Source organism: Piliocolobus tephrosceles, chromosome 2 (assembly GCF_002776525.5).
Source record: "Piliocolobus tephrosceles isolate RC106 chromosome 2, ASM277652v3, whole genome shotgun sequence".
NCBI lineage: Eukaryota > Metazoa > Chordata > Mammalia > Primates > Cercopithecidae > Piliocolobus > Piliocolobus tephrosceles.
Window position 1 is genome coordinate 67,325,398 of NC_045435.1, and position 12,204 is coordinate 67,337,601.

At 43.9% G+C, this 12,204-nt stretch overlaps 1 protein-coding gene across 2 annotated transcripts in view; it reads left to right on the top strand.

Moving 5' to 3' along the window:
* Positions 1-365: 365 nt before the first annotated feature.
* The window catches only part of EOGT (EGF domain specific O-linked N-acetylglucosamine transferase), a 37,671-nt gene continuing 25,832 nt past the window's right edge, over positions 366-12,204 (top strand). Inside the window, exons 1-8 of one of the 2 annotated variants that reach the window (XM_023200246.3) lie at positions 366-512; positions 1,269-1,553; positions 2,077-2,132; positions 4,236-4,459; positions 5,569-5,669; positions 6,276-6,384; positions 9,180-9,274; positions 9,927-10,031. In XM_023200246.3, coding sequence (XP_023056014.1) covers positions 4,250-4,459; positions 5,569-5,669; positions 6,276-6,384; positions 9,180-9,274; positions 9,927-10,031 — 620 coding nt within the window. In that variant the 5' untranslated portion in view covers positions 366-512; positions 1,269-1,553; positions 2,077-2,132; positions 4,236-4,249. The remainder of the gene's footprint in view (positions 513-1,268; positions 1,554-2,076; positions 2,133-4,235; positions 4,460-5,568; positions 5,670-6,275; positions 6,385-9,179; positions 9,275-9,926; positions 10,032-12,204) is intronic. The other variant, XM_023200253.3, reaches the window with a different exon arrangement.

Consider the following 12,204-nt stretch of genomic DNA (forward strand, 5'->3'; position numbering starts at 1 on the left):
AGCAGAACGGTCAGGTTTTCTACCCACCAGGCCCTAATATCCTCTGAGCGCTTTAACGCTCTCGCTCAAGGAGGCGCCGGCTGCTGCGATGGACATGGACGTCCGGCTCCGGCACGTGCCGCGGGTCTTTCCGGCCCTGGTGAGGGAGCTGGCGGACTCGCGCGAACCTTCGCGGCAGAGCGCCACGAAAGGCAGATGGTTCCCTCACTCTGAGCACCTCCCTGCCGCGCTCTCCGGGTCGAGGCCGCTAGCCGGATTGAAGCCGCTCCGCGCGTCGGGCCCCGCGCCCTGGCCCTCCCGGGTATCGTCCGGTCCTGTCTCTGCGGGGCCCGAGCCCGCCCACGGCGCCGGCTGGCCAAGGTGTCCCAGCTGCTCCTTGGCGCCCCCTGGCCCAGCTCCGGCGCCCAAGGTTTCCGGTGAGCGGCAGTAGCCGGTTATGACGACTCCCTCCTCTGCAACAGCCGCAGTCTCCTCCGCCTCCTCCTCGGTAGTCACGGCTGCCGCGGCTCCAGGTGGGACTCGCCCGCAGTCTGCCGAGCCTTTTCCCGCTCTCCTTCCCACCGCGGCCGCGCTCTGCGCCGCTCTTGCCCCGGGTGGTTCCAGCTCCCGGCGCGGCTTCCCGGAGGGCTGTAGCCTGCGCACTCACTCAGCCAGCGCCTTCCCATTCCCTGCGGGCCGGGAGGCGGGCGTCGGAAGCCGATCCTGGCCCTCCCCGGCCCCGGGCGCACGGCCCCTTCCCTGCGTCCGGAGCGCAGGCGGGCCCCGGGCCCTAGCCGCGTTGACCAGGTTTCCAGCCGGGGCGGAGCCGCTCCCCGGGACCCCTCCCAGGCGCTCTGCGGACCCGGGGCGCCGCGGTGCAGGGTGGCCGGCGACCCGGGAGATCTCCGCCCCCAAAGCAGCCCCTGGCAGCACCCACGGTCCAGAATCCCAGCGCGTCGTCTCAGCCGCGGCGGGGCGCTCGCCGCTGACCCCTCGGCCCTGGGCCGGGACTGACGTTCAAGCGGACAGCTGGGCTCTCGGGCAGCCGAGCACTTCCTGAGCCCTGCCTGGCACCCGCCGAGAGACTTTTTGGCTCAAGTGGGGGCCAGCCATTGAGGAGTCATTCGGAGTCTCAGGTGTTGAACTTTCCATTTGCCCACTGCCTTCTTTAAACTTTTCCAAGCTTTGTCGCTCTGCAACATTGCCCCATTTCTCCCGCTGTGTCAGCCCCAGGTTTTGCCTCCTATCCATCATCTTTCAGATGTTTCCCTTTTTTCCTCCCTCATTAGGCCTGTGGAAATCGAATCAAGGATTTCTGGAGTGGAGTGAGTCCAGCTGCTTTGAGCTGAAGGAAAAGTAGCCTGGCCACCAAAGCGTCCCTGTGCTGGAGGAGTGCAGCTACCCATCCCCGCGGGCCTTGCAGGAGGACCGACACCAGGAAGGCTTTGTGCCAGGCCCCGCAGCCACACCCACCCGCCTTATGCAAGTGGGTACATGCCGTCGCCAGAAGCCAGCTTTCTGATCTGCGTCTTTAGATTTTTTCCATCGCCTGAGCGTTACTTCTCAACTGATCGGTGAGTTTAGTGATGGCCAGAGCTCACTGGAGGACAATGGACTTGGATAACAAGGGTCAGGGCTTGGTCATAACGATGACTTTATTACCGGGAAGGACAATTCAAAAAATAGGAAGGCCTGGGAACCCTCAGGCTCGCCACTCTAGGTGGGTAGCGCTGTGATTCAGCCAACAGGGATTACTGCTGTGAGAATGGGAAAGTTGTTTGCTCCTGAGAATGTTTGATCCACTAAGTATCCTGTTGGCCAGTTCCAGTGGATGCCTGTAGAAAGTGGGCCACCTCCTCCTGTTCCCCATTGGAATCTGGTCAGAGTTGCTGTGTTGGGGGTGGTGCCTGTGAACTCGGTTAGCAGTGTGGTATTCATTAAGGAAAAGAAAGCGCACCATACCGGCCAGGCCTTCTGGCTTAGGGTTATCCCGTTACATTATTTTCTTTCTTAATATTTCCTTTAATTCACAACATCACCTGAATGATCAAGTTTACTTTAGCATCCTTTTAAGGTAATATGTTTCATTTCTGACAGGTTTTAGAGACCTGAAACATCACAGAAGCTTCTGAGTGGTTCTGAGGATTCAAGAGGTAAATATTTTTATTTTAAGTAGAGTCGTTGTTACTATGAATATGTGTTTTTAAATTTTTATAACACTACTGTCAACTCATTCTTGGGTAAAAGCCCCAAGTGAAAATATTATTATAATTCAGATCAGATTTACAGCAGATAACACCATACTCTTGAGGGCTACCAAAGTGAAGATCCACAGTACTTAACTACTCCAGGGGGAAAAATGGGGGAAAAAGGGTTTCTTCTGGGTGTCCCCACTGTTCACTTAGAATTCCATGGCCTTGGAACTTGAGGTTTGATGGAACATAGCAGTCAATTTCCATTTTTCTTTCTTTTCTTTTTTTTTTTTTTTTTTTGAGACAGGGTCTCCCTTGCGTTGCCCAGGCTGGAGTGCAGTGGCGAGATCACTACTCACTGCAGCCTTGACTTCCCAGGCTAAAGTGATCCTCTCACTTCAGCTGGGACTACAGCTGATTTTTTGTATTCTTAGCAGAGACCGGGTTTCACCATGTTGCCCAGGCTGATCTCAAACCCAGGGAGTCAAGCAGCTTATCTGCCAGTCTCGGCCTCTCAAAGTGCTGCTATTTCAGGGATGAGCCACCGCATTGGGCCTGCAGTCTGTTTCTAAAGGCTCCATCTTCACAGCCATAATCAATGAAGACTAGTTTCAAAACATGGGTTTTCCAGTATGACCCAGGAAACAGCAGTCCTAGCTGATGAACATCCAATGTATATTAAGACTCTGTCATCCAGTGGAAAGACCACTTAAACAAAACAAAACAAAAAATAGAACAAAGATCCCACTAAAGTGACTTGAGAATGGCAGGATCATTGTCTGGGATATATAGGAGAAATCTGGTCTAAGAGATTTAACACTTACTGGGTGAGTTAGAAGTGCAGTGAGGTTTGTGACCAGTGTCAGTGTTCACAGTGTAGAGGCGTGAAGGGAGAGTTTAAGGGCACAGTCTTTGACGCAGACTGCTTAATATCACTCCTGGAGTTTCTAAGTCTTAGCTATTATCATAGCTAATTATTATACCTACTAGCATGTAAGCTTCATAAGGGCAAGGAGTTTAGTTCATGACTGCACCTTCGTTGCTGTATCCTGGGTTCAGAAGAGCTCCTGGAACATTGTGCTCACACCTTGATTGTGATTATAATTTTTTATTCAGCAGACACACGCTTGCTTGGAGCCATCCCACTCCCTTTGCTCTCTCACCGATGCTTTTCCCCCTACTCATCATTCAGCTCTCAGCTCCAATGTTATTTGGGCCCCTTTTCTGCCCCATATGGCTTTAAACATTTATTTAATAAACACTTCCATAGCATTTAGTGTGTGCCAGATAGTTTTCTAAACACTTTACCAATAATTAACTCATTTAACTCACGACAGCTCTACGACGAAGGTTTATTATTATTTCCATTTTAGAGATGGGGAATGCTTAGGTGCAGAAAGGTTAAGTAACTTGTTCAAGTCTTAACAGCTGGGAAGCTGCAGATTTGTGATTCAAATGCAGGTGGTTAAGCTTTAAAGGTTCAGGTTCTTAACCACCATGCTACATTGTCTATCACATTGCTTTATTTTATTTCGGGTATCACTAAACTGGATCCTATCAAGCCCTTCCATAATTTTTGTAAGTTAAAAAGTTTTATTGGAACACAGCCTCATCCATTCTTTTATAATAGACCATGGCTACTTTCTGGACAGAGGCATTGTGTAGTTGCCACAGAGATCTTATGTCTGGCAAAGCCAAAAATATTTACTGCTTCTCCTTTACAGGAAAAGTTTGCTGGCCCCTAGTTGGTTTAAGTCACGGATCCAGTCATCAGCTGAAGTTGTTTATTTATTTGATTGCTTGTTTATGACAGTCGTACTAGGCTTAAAGGCACCATGAGAGCCAGGCTCTTTCTTGTTTTGTTCACCTCTGTATACCCATTTGCTAATGTGGTGCCTGGCACCAAGCAAGTGCTAAAAGAAAATTTAATAAAGGAGCATTACTCAGTGGGATAGCAAAGTGCTTTGTAATTATACTTAGCTCTTGACCCTTTTGTTGTTGTTGTTGTTGTTTTGGCTTTTAAAGGAAATTTGTTAACAAAGATGTCTTCAATTTGATCTCTAGGTTTACAGGTTGCTATGTTAATGTTGTTTGTCTTTGGAGTCTTACTTCATGAAGTCCCACTGAGTGATCAGAATGAAGCTCCTCCTAACACACACAGCATTCCAGGCGAACCTCTGTATAACTATGCCAGCATCCGCTTGCCAGAGGAGCACATTCCCTTCTTTTTGCACAACAATAGGCATATTGCCACTGCCTGTAAGAAAGACTCTCTTTGTCCATATAAGGTAGGTATTATTTCTTCTTTCCTTATTTTTATGAGGATGCAATTTTGACTGGCTTACTGGTTCTGCTTTATAACCTGAAGCTGAAGGTAGAATTCTAATTTTTGGTTGTCACTGTATAAGTTAATCATTGTTTCAGTTTCATATAATACTTCTAAGTGACTAAACTGCTTAAAATTATGTCCCATTTGTAAGAGAGAAATTTAAAATCTAAATCACTTCTAAAACAAGTAGCCAATACTATTTGTAAACTCTGTAAAGAAGCAATTAGATTTTATGCAGGAAAGAACATCTTGTTTAAAGTAACTAAAGAATTTCACACCTCTTCTTTCTTAAATGGCACATAAGAGGATCGCTTAGCACTTAATTTCAGTAATGACACCTCAGCCTCTGACTCCACATAATTAAGCCTGTTACTGTGGCTTTCTTTCTGTTTTAGAGGAGTTGGAAAGGTCTCAAATAGGAGCCCATTAAGACATCTCACAGGGCCTCAGAGATCAAAGCTGGGCATTGTGAGACACTTCCTTTCCCATGGTGCTGGCACAGGAAGCATATGGAAAAGCAGACTTGGGAATCAGACCAGCATTGCTCCTGGGGCCGTGCAGAAGAGCATTCTGAGCTCCTTGTCCAGCAGCAGCTGGGTGGTTCCCAAGGGTGACAGAGTTGTCCATGTGTTGTGGGGTCTCTGCTGATCTTGATTGCTGAGTGAAGCTGCTGATTCATTCACTTTAGCTGTGATTCCTTTGGTAGCACAAATTCCAGTTTATATGTCTTTTAGGGACTGATTTTAGAATCTGCTTGCTCAGTGAGAAAGGCAGTTTCTTAAGCTACTTCAAGAAATTCAAATTCAAGTGGTCTTTGAGCGTCTAGGTAAAGCCCAGACTTTTGGTTAGGGGACAGATATGGTGGGGGTTATGAGGAAGGAGGATTGTTAAGAACCTTGAGACTGCTCTTTTTAGAACTAACTAAGTTTTAAATTTATTATGATAAGATGACATATTATAAAATGTAAATATGAATGCTCTATAATGATTTGTTTTCTTAATGGAAAAATGTAAGAGTCTTCTCTAAATGTCAGAAGAAGGGAAATCAATGTAAGTTTTATGTTCTAGAAACACCTAGAAAAGCTAAAGTACTGCTGGGGTTATGAGAAATCCTGTAAACCAGAGTTCAGGTTTGGTTACCCAGTTTGCAGCTATGTCGACATGGGATGGTAAGTTTCCATATGGAACACCCTCTTCAAGTCTTCTTCTTTCTATACAGTGTATGTTGATGCCCTAATTTCTAGCTAGGTTCTTTTGGTTTTAGATAGTAATTCATTTAGATATTAATTTGCTTACACAGTCATGAATTCAACTTGACTATTTCACTCTGGGATAGGAATATCTGTCATTTCCTCTGCCAGAGGGAGAAACAGCTGGGACCATAGATGATGTTTTCCCCCATTGTATACTAAGATAAATGGATGGTTTCCTCTTGATTCTTCCTGGGAGAATTAAGTGTAATTAGTACTTCTAATACATGCAGTGTTAATGTGGTAAAGAAAACATAGTAATTAAGAATGCATCATTGTCTTCAGTTTCAGGGGATAACTTCATACATGTCTGTTACATATTTTTATGATAAGGGAATAATTCTGTGAATAACTTAGTTTGGTAATTTCATGTAGTGAGGCATAGTTTTGGAAAAACTATGATAGTATACTGTAACAAAATTAAAGTAATAAGGAACCTCTAGCATTTTAACCTTTAGAATAAAAATTCAAGGTCCAAAAAAAGTAAAAAGAAAAAAACCACAGAATATTTTTATTTGCAAATAGGACAGACACTCTTGAGTCAGCTGAGGACATATTCTGGAAACAGGCTGACTTTGGATATGCCAGAGAGAGGCTGGAGGAGATGCATGTGCTCTGTCAGCCTAAGGAAATGGTGAGTATTTCGCTCCTTACTAAATAAGCTTGTTTATTTAATTTTAATTTTATTTATTTTTGAGACGGAGTCTCTCTCTGTTGCCCAGGCTATAGTGCAGTGGCACAATCCCGGCTCACTGCAACCTCTGCCTCCCGAGTTCAAGGGATTCTCCTGCTTCAGCCTCCCGAGTAGCTTGGATTACAGGCGTGTGCCACCGCTCCCAGCTAATTTTTGTATTTTTTTTTTTTTTTGAGACGGAGTCTCGCTCTGTCACCCAGGCTGGAGTGCAGTGGCCGGATCTCAGCTCACTGCAAGCTCCGCCTCCCGGGTTCCCGCCATTCTCCTGCCTCAGCCTCCCGAGTAGCTGGGACTACAGGCGCCCGCCACCTTGCCCAGCTAGTTTTTTGTATTTTTTAGTAGAGACGGGGTTTCACCGTGTTAGCCAGGATGGTCTCGATCTCCTGACCTCGTGATCCGCTCGTCTCGGCCTCCCAAAGTACTGGGATTACAGGCTTGAGCCACTGTGCCTGGCCTAATTTTTGTATTTTTAGTAAAGACAGGGTTTTGCCATGTTGCCAGGCCGATCTCTAACTCCTGACCTCAAGGGATCGCCCCACCTCAGCCTCCCAAAGTGCTGGGATTACAGGCGTGAGCCACTGTGTTCAACCAAGCTGTTTTATTTTTATTACTTATTGATTATTGATTTTTAATATTTATCATTTAGATTGTAATGTAAAAATAAGACGGCACTATGAAAGGAATTCCTCACTCTCACTTAGTTATTGGCTTAGAATTTTATGTAACTTTCCTAAATAGGTTGTTCTCTTTCCTTTGGAAACCCTGTCCTCCTTATCCCACGTTTATCAGATAGTCATATTTTAAGACAGTTGAAATATTTTTAGGTTTAGAATATTTCCCCCAAACATATGCTAAAGAAGAGAAGTTGATAAATTGCATCTTTACGAATTTATTCTCAGATAGTTTGGGACAGATGATATAACACCACCATACTGCTCTATGTTTGCCCAGAGCTTTACAGTTTGCAGAAAGCTTTTATGTATCTTATCTGGTTTGATGCTCATAAGCGTTATAGCAGATACTACTGATGCCACTTTATCAGTGTGGAAAACAGGGTCCTCAGAGGAGTTAAGCAACTTCTCCAAGATTGCACAGCTACCCTTTAGAATTAGTTATACATCTAGGATTAAAATGCAGGTTTTTTCCAGTTTACTTTCAACCATACCATATTGTACCTCAGTGGATCAGATAAACACGTTGTCAAGAGGTGGTTTGGGGTAGTAAATACAAGAGCAGGCTCTCAACTACAACTCAGATCCTGAGTCTTGGACAAGGTACTTAGGTTTCCTTGTTTCAATTTCCTCTGCCTTAAAGCCATGCCCATTATGTAGCATATGGTAAGGAAGAAATGAGGTTCTGCAGATAAAAATGATCAGTGCAGCAGGGCCTGGTTCCCAGCAAAGGGCTCAGCATTATTTTTTAAAGGTTGATGAAGTTGTAAGCACTTACGATTAAGGTACACTATTCTTTAACTCAATGATCCTGAACCCTGAGTCTCTGACATCTCAGGGGTCTCCAATCTCCAACCACACTGGGGACCTAAAAAAATTTTTAAATTTACTCACATTCAAAAACTGATTATATGCTTTATAGAGCTATTGGGGGGTGTCACGTAATAGAGCTTTGAGCATTCTAGCAAGGAGAATGAGGCCTGAGGATGTGAGGCATGCCATTAAACTGCACGGCTGCAGGGTATCTTTAACAGAGTTCTGTTCTGTCTTGCACACTTGGCTCAAGTCTAGCCATTCACGTGGAAAAGGCAAGAGAAGAATGACAACCCCTATCTTGCACGCCTCTTTCAAGATGGCTTGTAGAATGTTCTTTTGGCTAAGGTTTTCCTTGATTTGCTTTGTGCTAGCAGAGTATGATCCTTGTCTTAGTTGTTTGGGCTGTTATAACAAAATACCATAGACTGGGTGGCTTCTAAACAATATCATCACATTGGGGGTTAGAATTTCAACATATAAATTTGGCAGAGACACAAACATTCAGTCCATTGCAATCTTTTACCAACTACAGACTCCAAAACACCATGCAGGTCAAGATTAAGGCTTTGTGTTCATTGGGAGTTATGGGAAAAACAATTAAAATGACATTTAAATCGATAAATAAAACCCAGAGCAGATAAAAGTTTTTGAAGCTATCAGCACAACCCAGATTGGTTGAAATAGAATCAGACCCTAGTAGCTGACTCTTCAACTCCTTTCTTCAATTATTTAGAAAATATTGCCCTCATGTTGCTGTTGAGATAGAGTCTCCCACAAGCTTTACGGTTTGCAGAAAGTACCTGTTATTAAAACTGGCAAACTTCCCTCCCCGCTTTTAATGTCTCTTACGTGTGCATTTTTCCTTGTTTCTTTTGGCTTGCTTTTGGAAGCTGCTTTTTCACATAGCTGTGGGGGTAGTAGTACTGTTTCTGGGTGCTTTTTTTTCTTTTAAAGGGAACTGAACTGAGCTACCTATGCAGCTCTTGGCTTTAAAATTTGAGGTGACAGATTGTTTGGGAGTTCTCCGTAGTAACTTAAAAGTGGGAAACTGGCAAAAGTATGCTTGGCCAGGGTCGGCTGGGAAGGAGAAAATATCCTTCAGCAGATGCAGTCTTTGGAGAGCTTTCCTTGTCACGTCGTGTGGTTTGAACGTGAGGGCGTCCATGCTGTCAACATGTCTAGCAAGTCTGGGTGAGTCTTTGCTGTGTTAATACTCAGGGTTATTTTTTTCTTTTGCACAACCTTCAGAGTGACTCAAGTCTGATGTGTTCCCGTTATCTTCAGTACTGCAGAGCAACCAATCTCTACCTTGATTTAAGAAACATCAAGAGAAATCATGACAGGTACTTAAGTGGTTAATGTTAACATCTAATATAAATTCTGAAATATTTTCAGATTCAGGGATTTTTTTTTTTTTTTTTTTTTTTAGAGCTCTGTTGCCCAGGCTGGAGTGCAGCGGTATAATCATGGCTCACTGCAGCTGTGACCTCCCAAACCCAAGTGATCCTCCCACTTGAGCCTCTCAAGTAGCTGGGACTACAGAAGTGCACCACCAAGCTTGGCTAGTTTTTTAATTTTTGAAGAGATGGGGTCTCCCAGCATCGCCCAGGCTGGTCTAAAACTCCTGAGCTCAGGTGATCCTCCCACCTCAGCCTCCCAGAGTGCTGGGATTATAGGTGTGAGCCACCAAGCCTGGCTGAAGGGATATTTCTTGAATTTGTTTTTGATGATATGGCAGAGGGGTTGGGGAATGGATGGGGGATGGATGACTCAGACAGGCCACAAGTTGATTGCATCACAAAGTTGGGTTGTGGATACGTTAGGTCCTGATATGATTCTGTTACTTTCGTATACACTTGAAATTTTCTATTATAAATAGTTGAATTCTTTTAAAAAATTGAGTTTGGAAATTGGTAATCCTCTTTAGTTACAACCCACATGCTTGGGTCATGAAGAAATTTTCTGAACTCAATTTAATGTTTTGTTACACACCAGATTTAAGGAGGACTTTTTCCAGAGTGGTGAAATTGGAGGGCACTGTCAACTTGACATCCGTACATTGATGTCTGAAGGTCAGCGCAAAAGCCCTCTGCAGTCATGGTAAGACATTTTTAACATGTCTGTTTCAGAAATATTTGCCTTTATTTTTGGCACTTGCAGATATTGATGGGGACTCTCAAATGGAAAATGTTACTTCATTTGTACATAATTTGGCATGAGCTTCTGGGAAGTGGTAGAAACCGAGTGAATCCCTCAGTTGCATCTGAATTAAATATGTGTTTATAATAGTAGATATAGTACTTACTATTTGCTAATGAAAGAAAAAAATCAGCTCAAAAATCCATTTTTATTAACTCACGATTGCTGAGTTTTATTCACTTACAAAGTCACATAGGTTACTTACATAATGTTAATTTTTAAGGTCAAGCGTCCATGCCAAGGCCAGGAATGGTGGCTCATGCCTATAATCGCAGCACTTTGGGAGGCCAAGGTAGAAGTATTCTTTGAGCCCAGGAGTTCAAGGCCAGCCTGGGCAACATGATGAGACCTCATCTCTAAAAAATAAAAATGTCTTTTGGGGAACACATTTAAAAAACAATACACATATATTAAAATATGTAACAAGCATACAGAAAAAGGTAGAGTTTGGATTGTGAAAAAGTGAACCCACCTATGTAACTTTTACCCAGGTCTAAAAATAGAGCATCGTCCGCACCTCAGGCTCCCTCCCAGGCTCTACCCCCATCCCCCTTTCCAAAGGTAAATGCTACTCTGACTGTTAACATCATTGGCCAGCTTTTTGAATTTAAAAAATTTTTATTTTGAAATAATTTTAGACTCATAGAAGTTTAAAAATAGTATGTATTAGTCCGTTCTCAAGCTACTATAAGGATATACCCAAGACTGAGTAATTTTTAAAGGAAAGCGGTTTAATGGACTGACAGTTCCACATGGCTGGGGAGGCCTCACAATCATGGTAGAAGGCAAAGGAGGAACAAAGGCATGTCTTAAATGGCAGCAGGCAAGAGAGTGTGTACAGAGGGAAATGCCCTTTATAAAACCATCAGATCTTGAGAATAGCACAGGAAAAACCCACCCCCATGGTTCAGTTATCTCCCACCAGGTCCCTCCCATGATGGGAGCTACAATTCAAGATGAGATTTGGGTGGAGACACAGCCAAACCATATCATAATACAAGGAGAACTTGTACATTGTCTAATTCCCTGAGCTTCCTCTAATGATAATATCTCATATAACCGTGGCACAATGATCACAACAATGAAATTGACATTGGTACAGTAGAATTAACTTGTGCAGGTTTCACCAGCAATTACCTGCACTCATTAAAATTTTATCATGTGTGTAGGTGTGGGTGTGTAGGTAGGGAGAGGTAGAGGTAGTGGGAGGGGGAGGCGGGGGTGGGGACCACCACAATCAGGATGCAGAATCCTTCCATCATCCCAAAGAAACTCTCCTGCTACTCCTGTGTAGTCACATAGGTTACTTACATAATGTTAATTTTTAAGGTCATACGTCCATGCCAAGGCCAGGAATGGCAGCTCATGCCTATAATTGCAGTACTTTGGGAGGTCAAGGCAGGAGTATTACTTGAGGCCAGGAGTTCAAGACCAGCCTGGGCAACATGATGAGACCTCATCTCTAAAAAATAAAAAATAAAAAATAATTAGCTGGGTGAGGTGGCACGCCGCTATAATCCTAGCTACTTGGGAGGCTGAGCTGGGAGGATTGCTTGAGCTCAGGAGGTTGAGGCTGCAGTGAGCTATGATTGTACCACTGCACTCCAGCCTGGGTGATGGACCAAGACCCTGTCTCAAAAAAAAACAAAAACAAAAAAAACATGCTGCGCAAACCTTTTTTTTTTTTTTTTCCCCCTTAAAGAGGCCTCACTGCCTGGCTGCAGATCATTCAGGATAATAATCTGCCACACATTTATCTGGCATTTTGTAGTCTGCAGTGCAGTCTCTCAAGTCACTTAGCAGACTTTTACAAGAGGTAGTTTCTATAATCAACTGGGCTTTTTGATTCCTGGTACTTTTTGATATTTGATGCCACATGGTAGTTGCACAGGGCTTAATTGTATTAGTTACTTATTGCTGTGTGACAGGTTATTCCAAAGTGTACCCTAGGGTATATTTGTATTTATTACCTATTGTGTATAACAAATCACTCTAAAATTTAGCAGCTTAAAATACAGACATTTATTATCTCACAATACTTCTGAGGGTCAGGGTTTGGGAGCAGCTTGGCTGA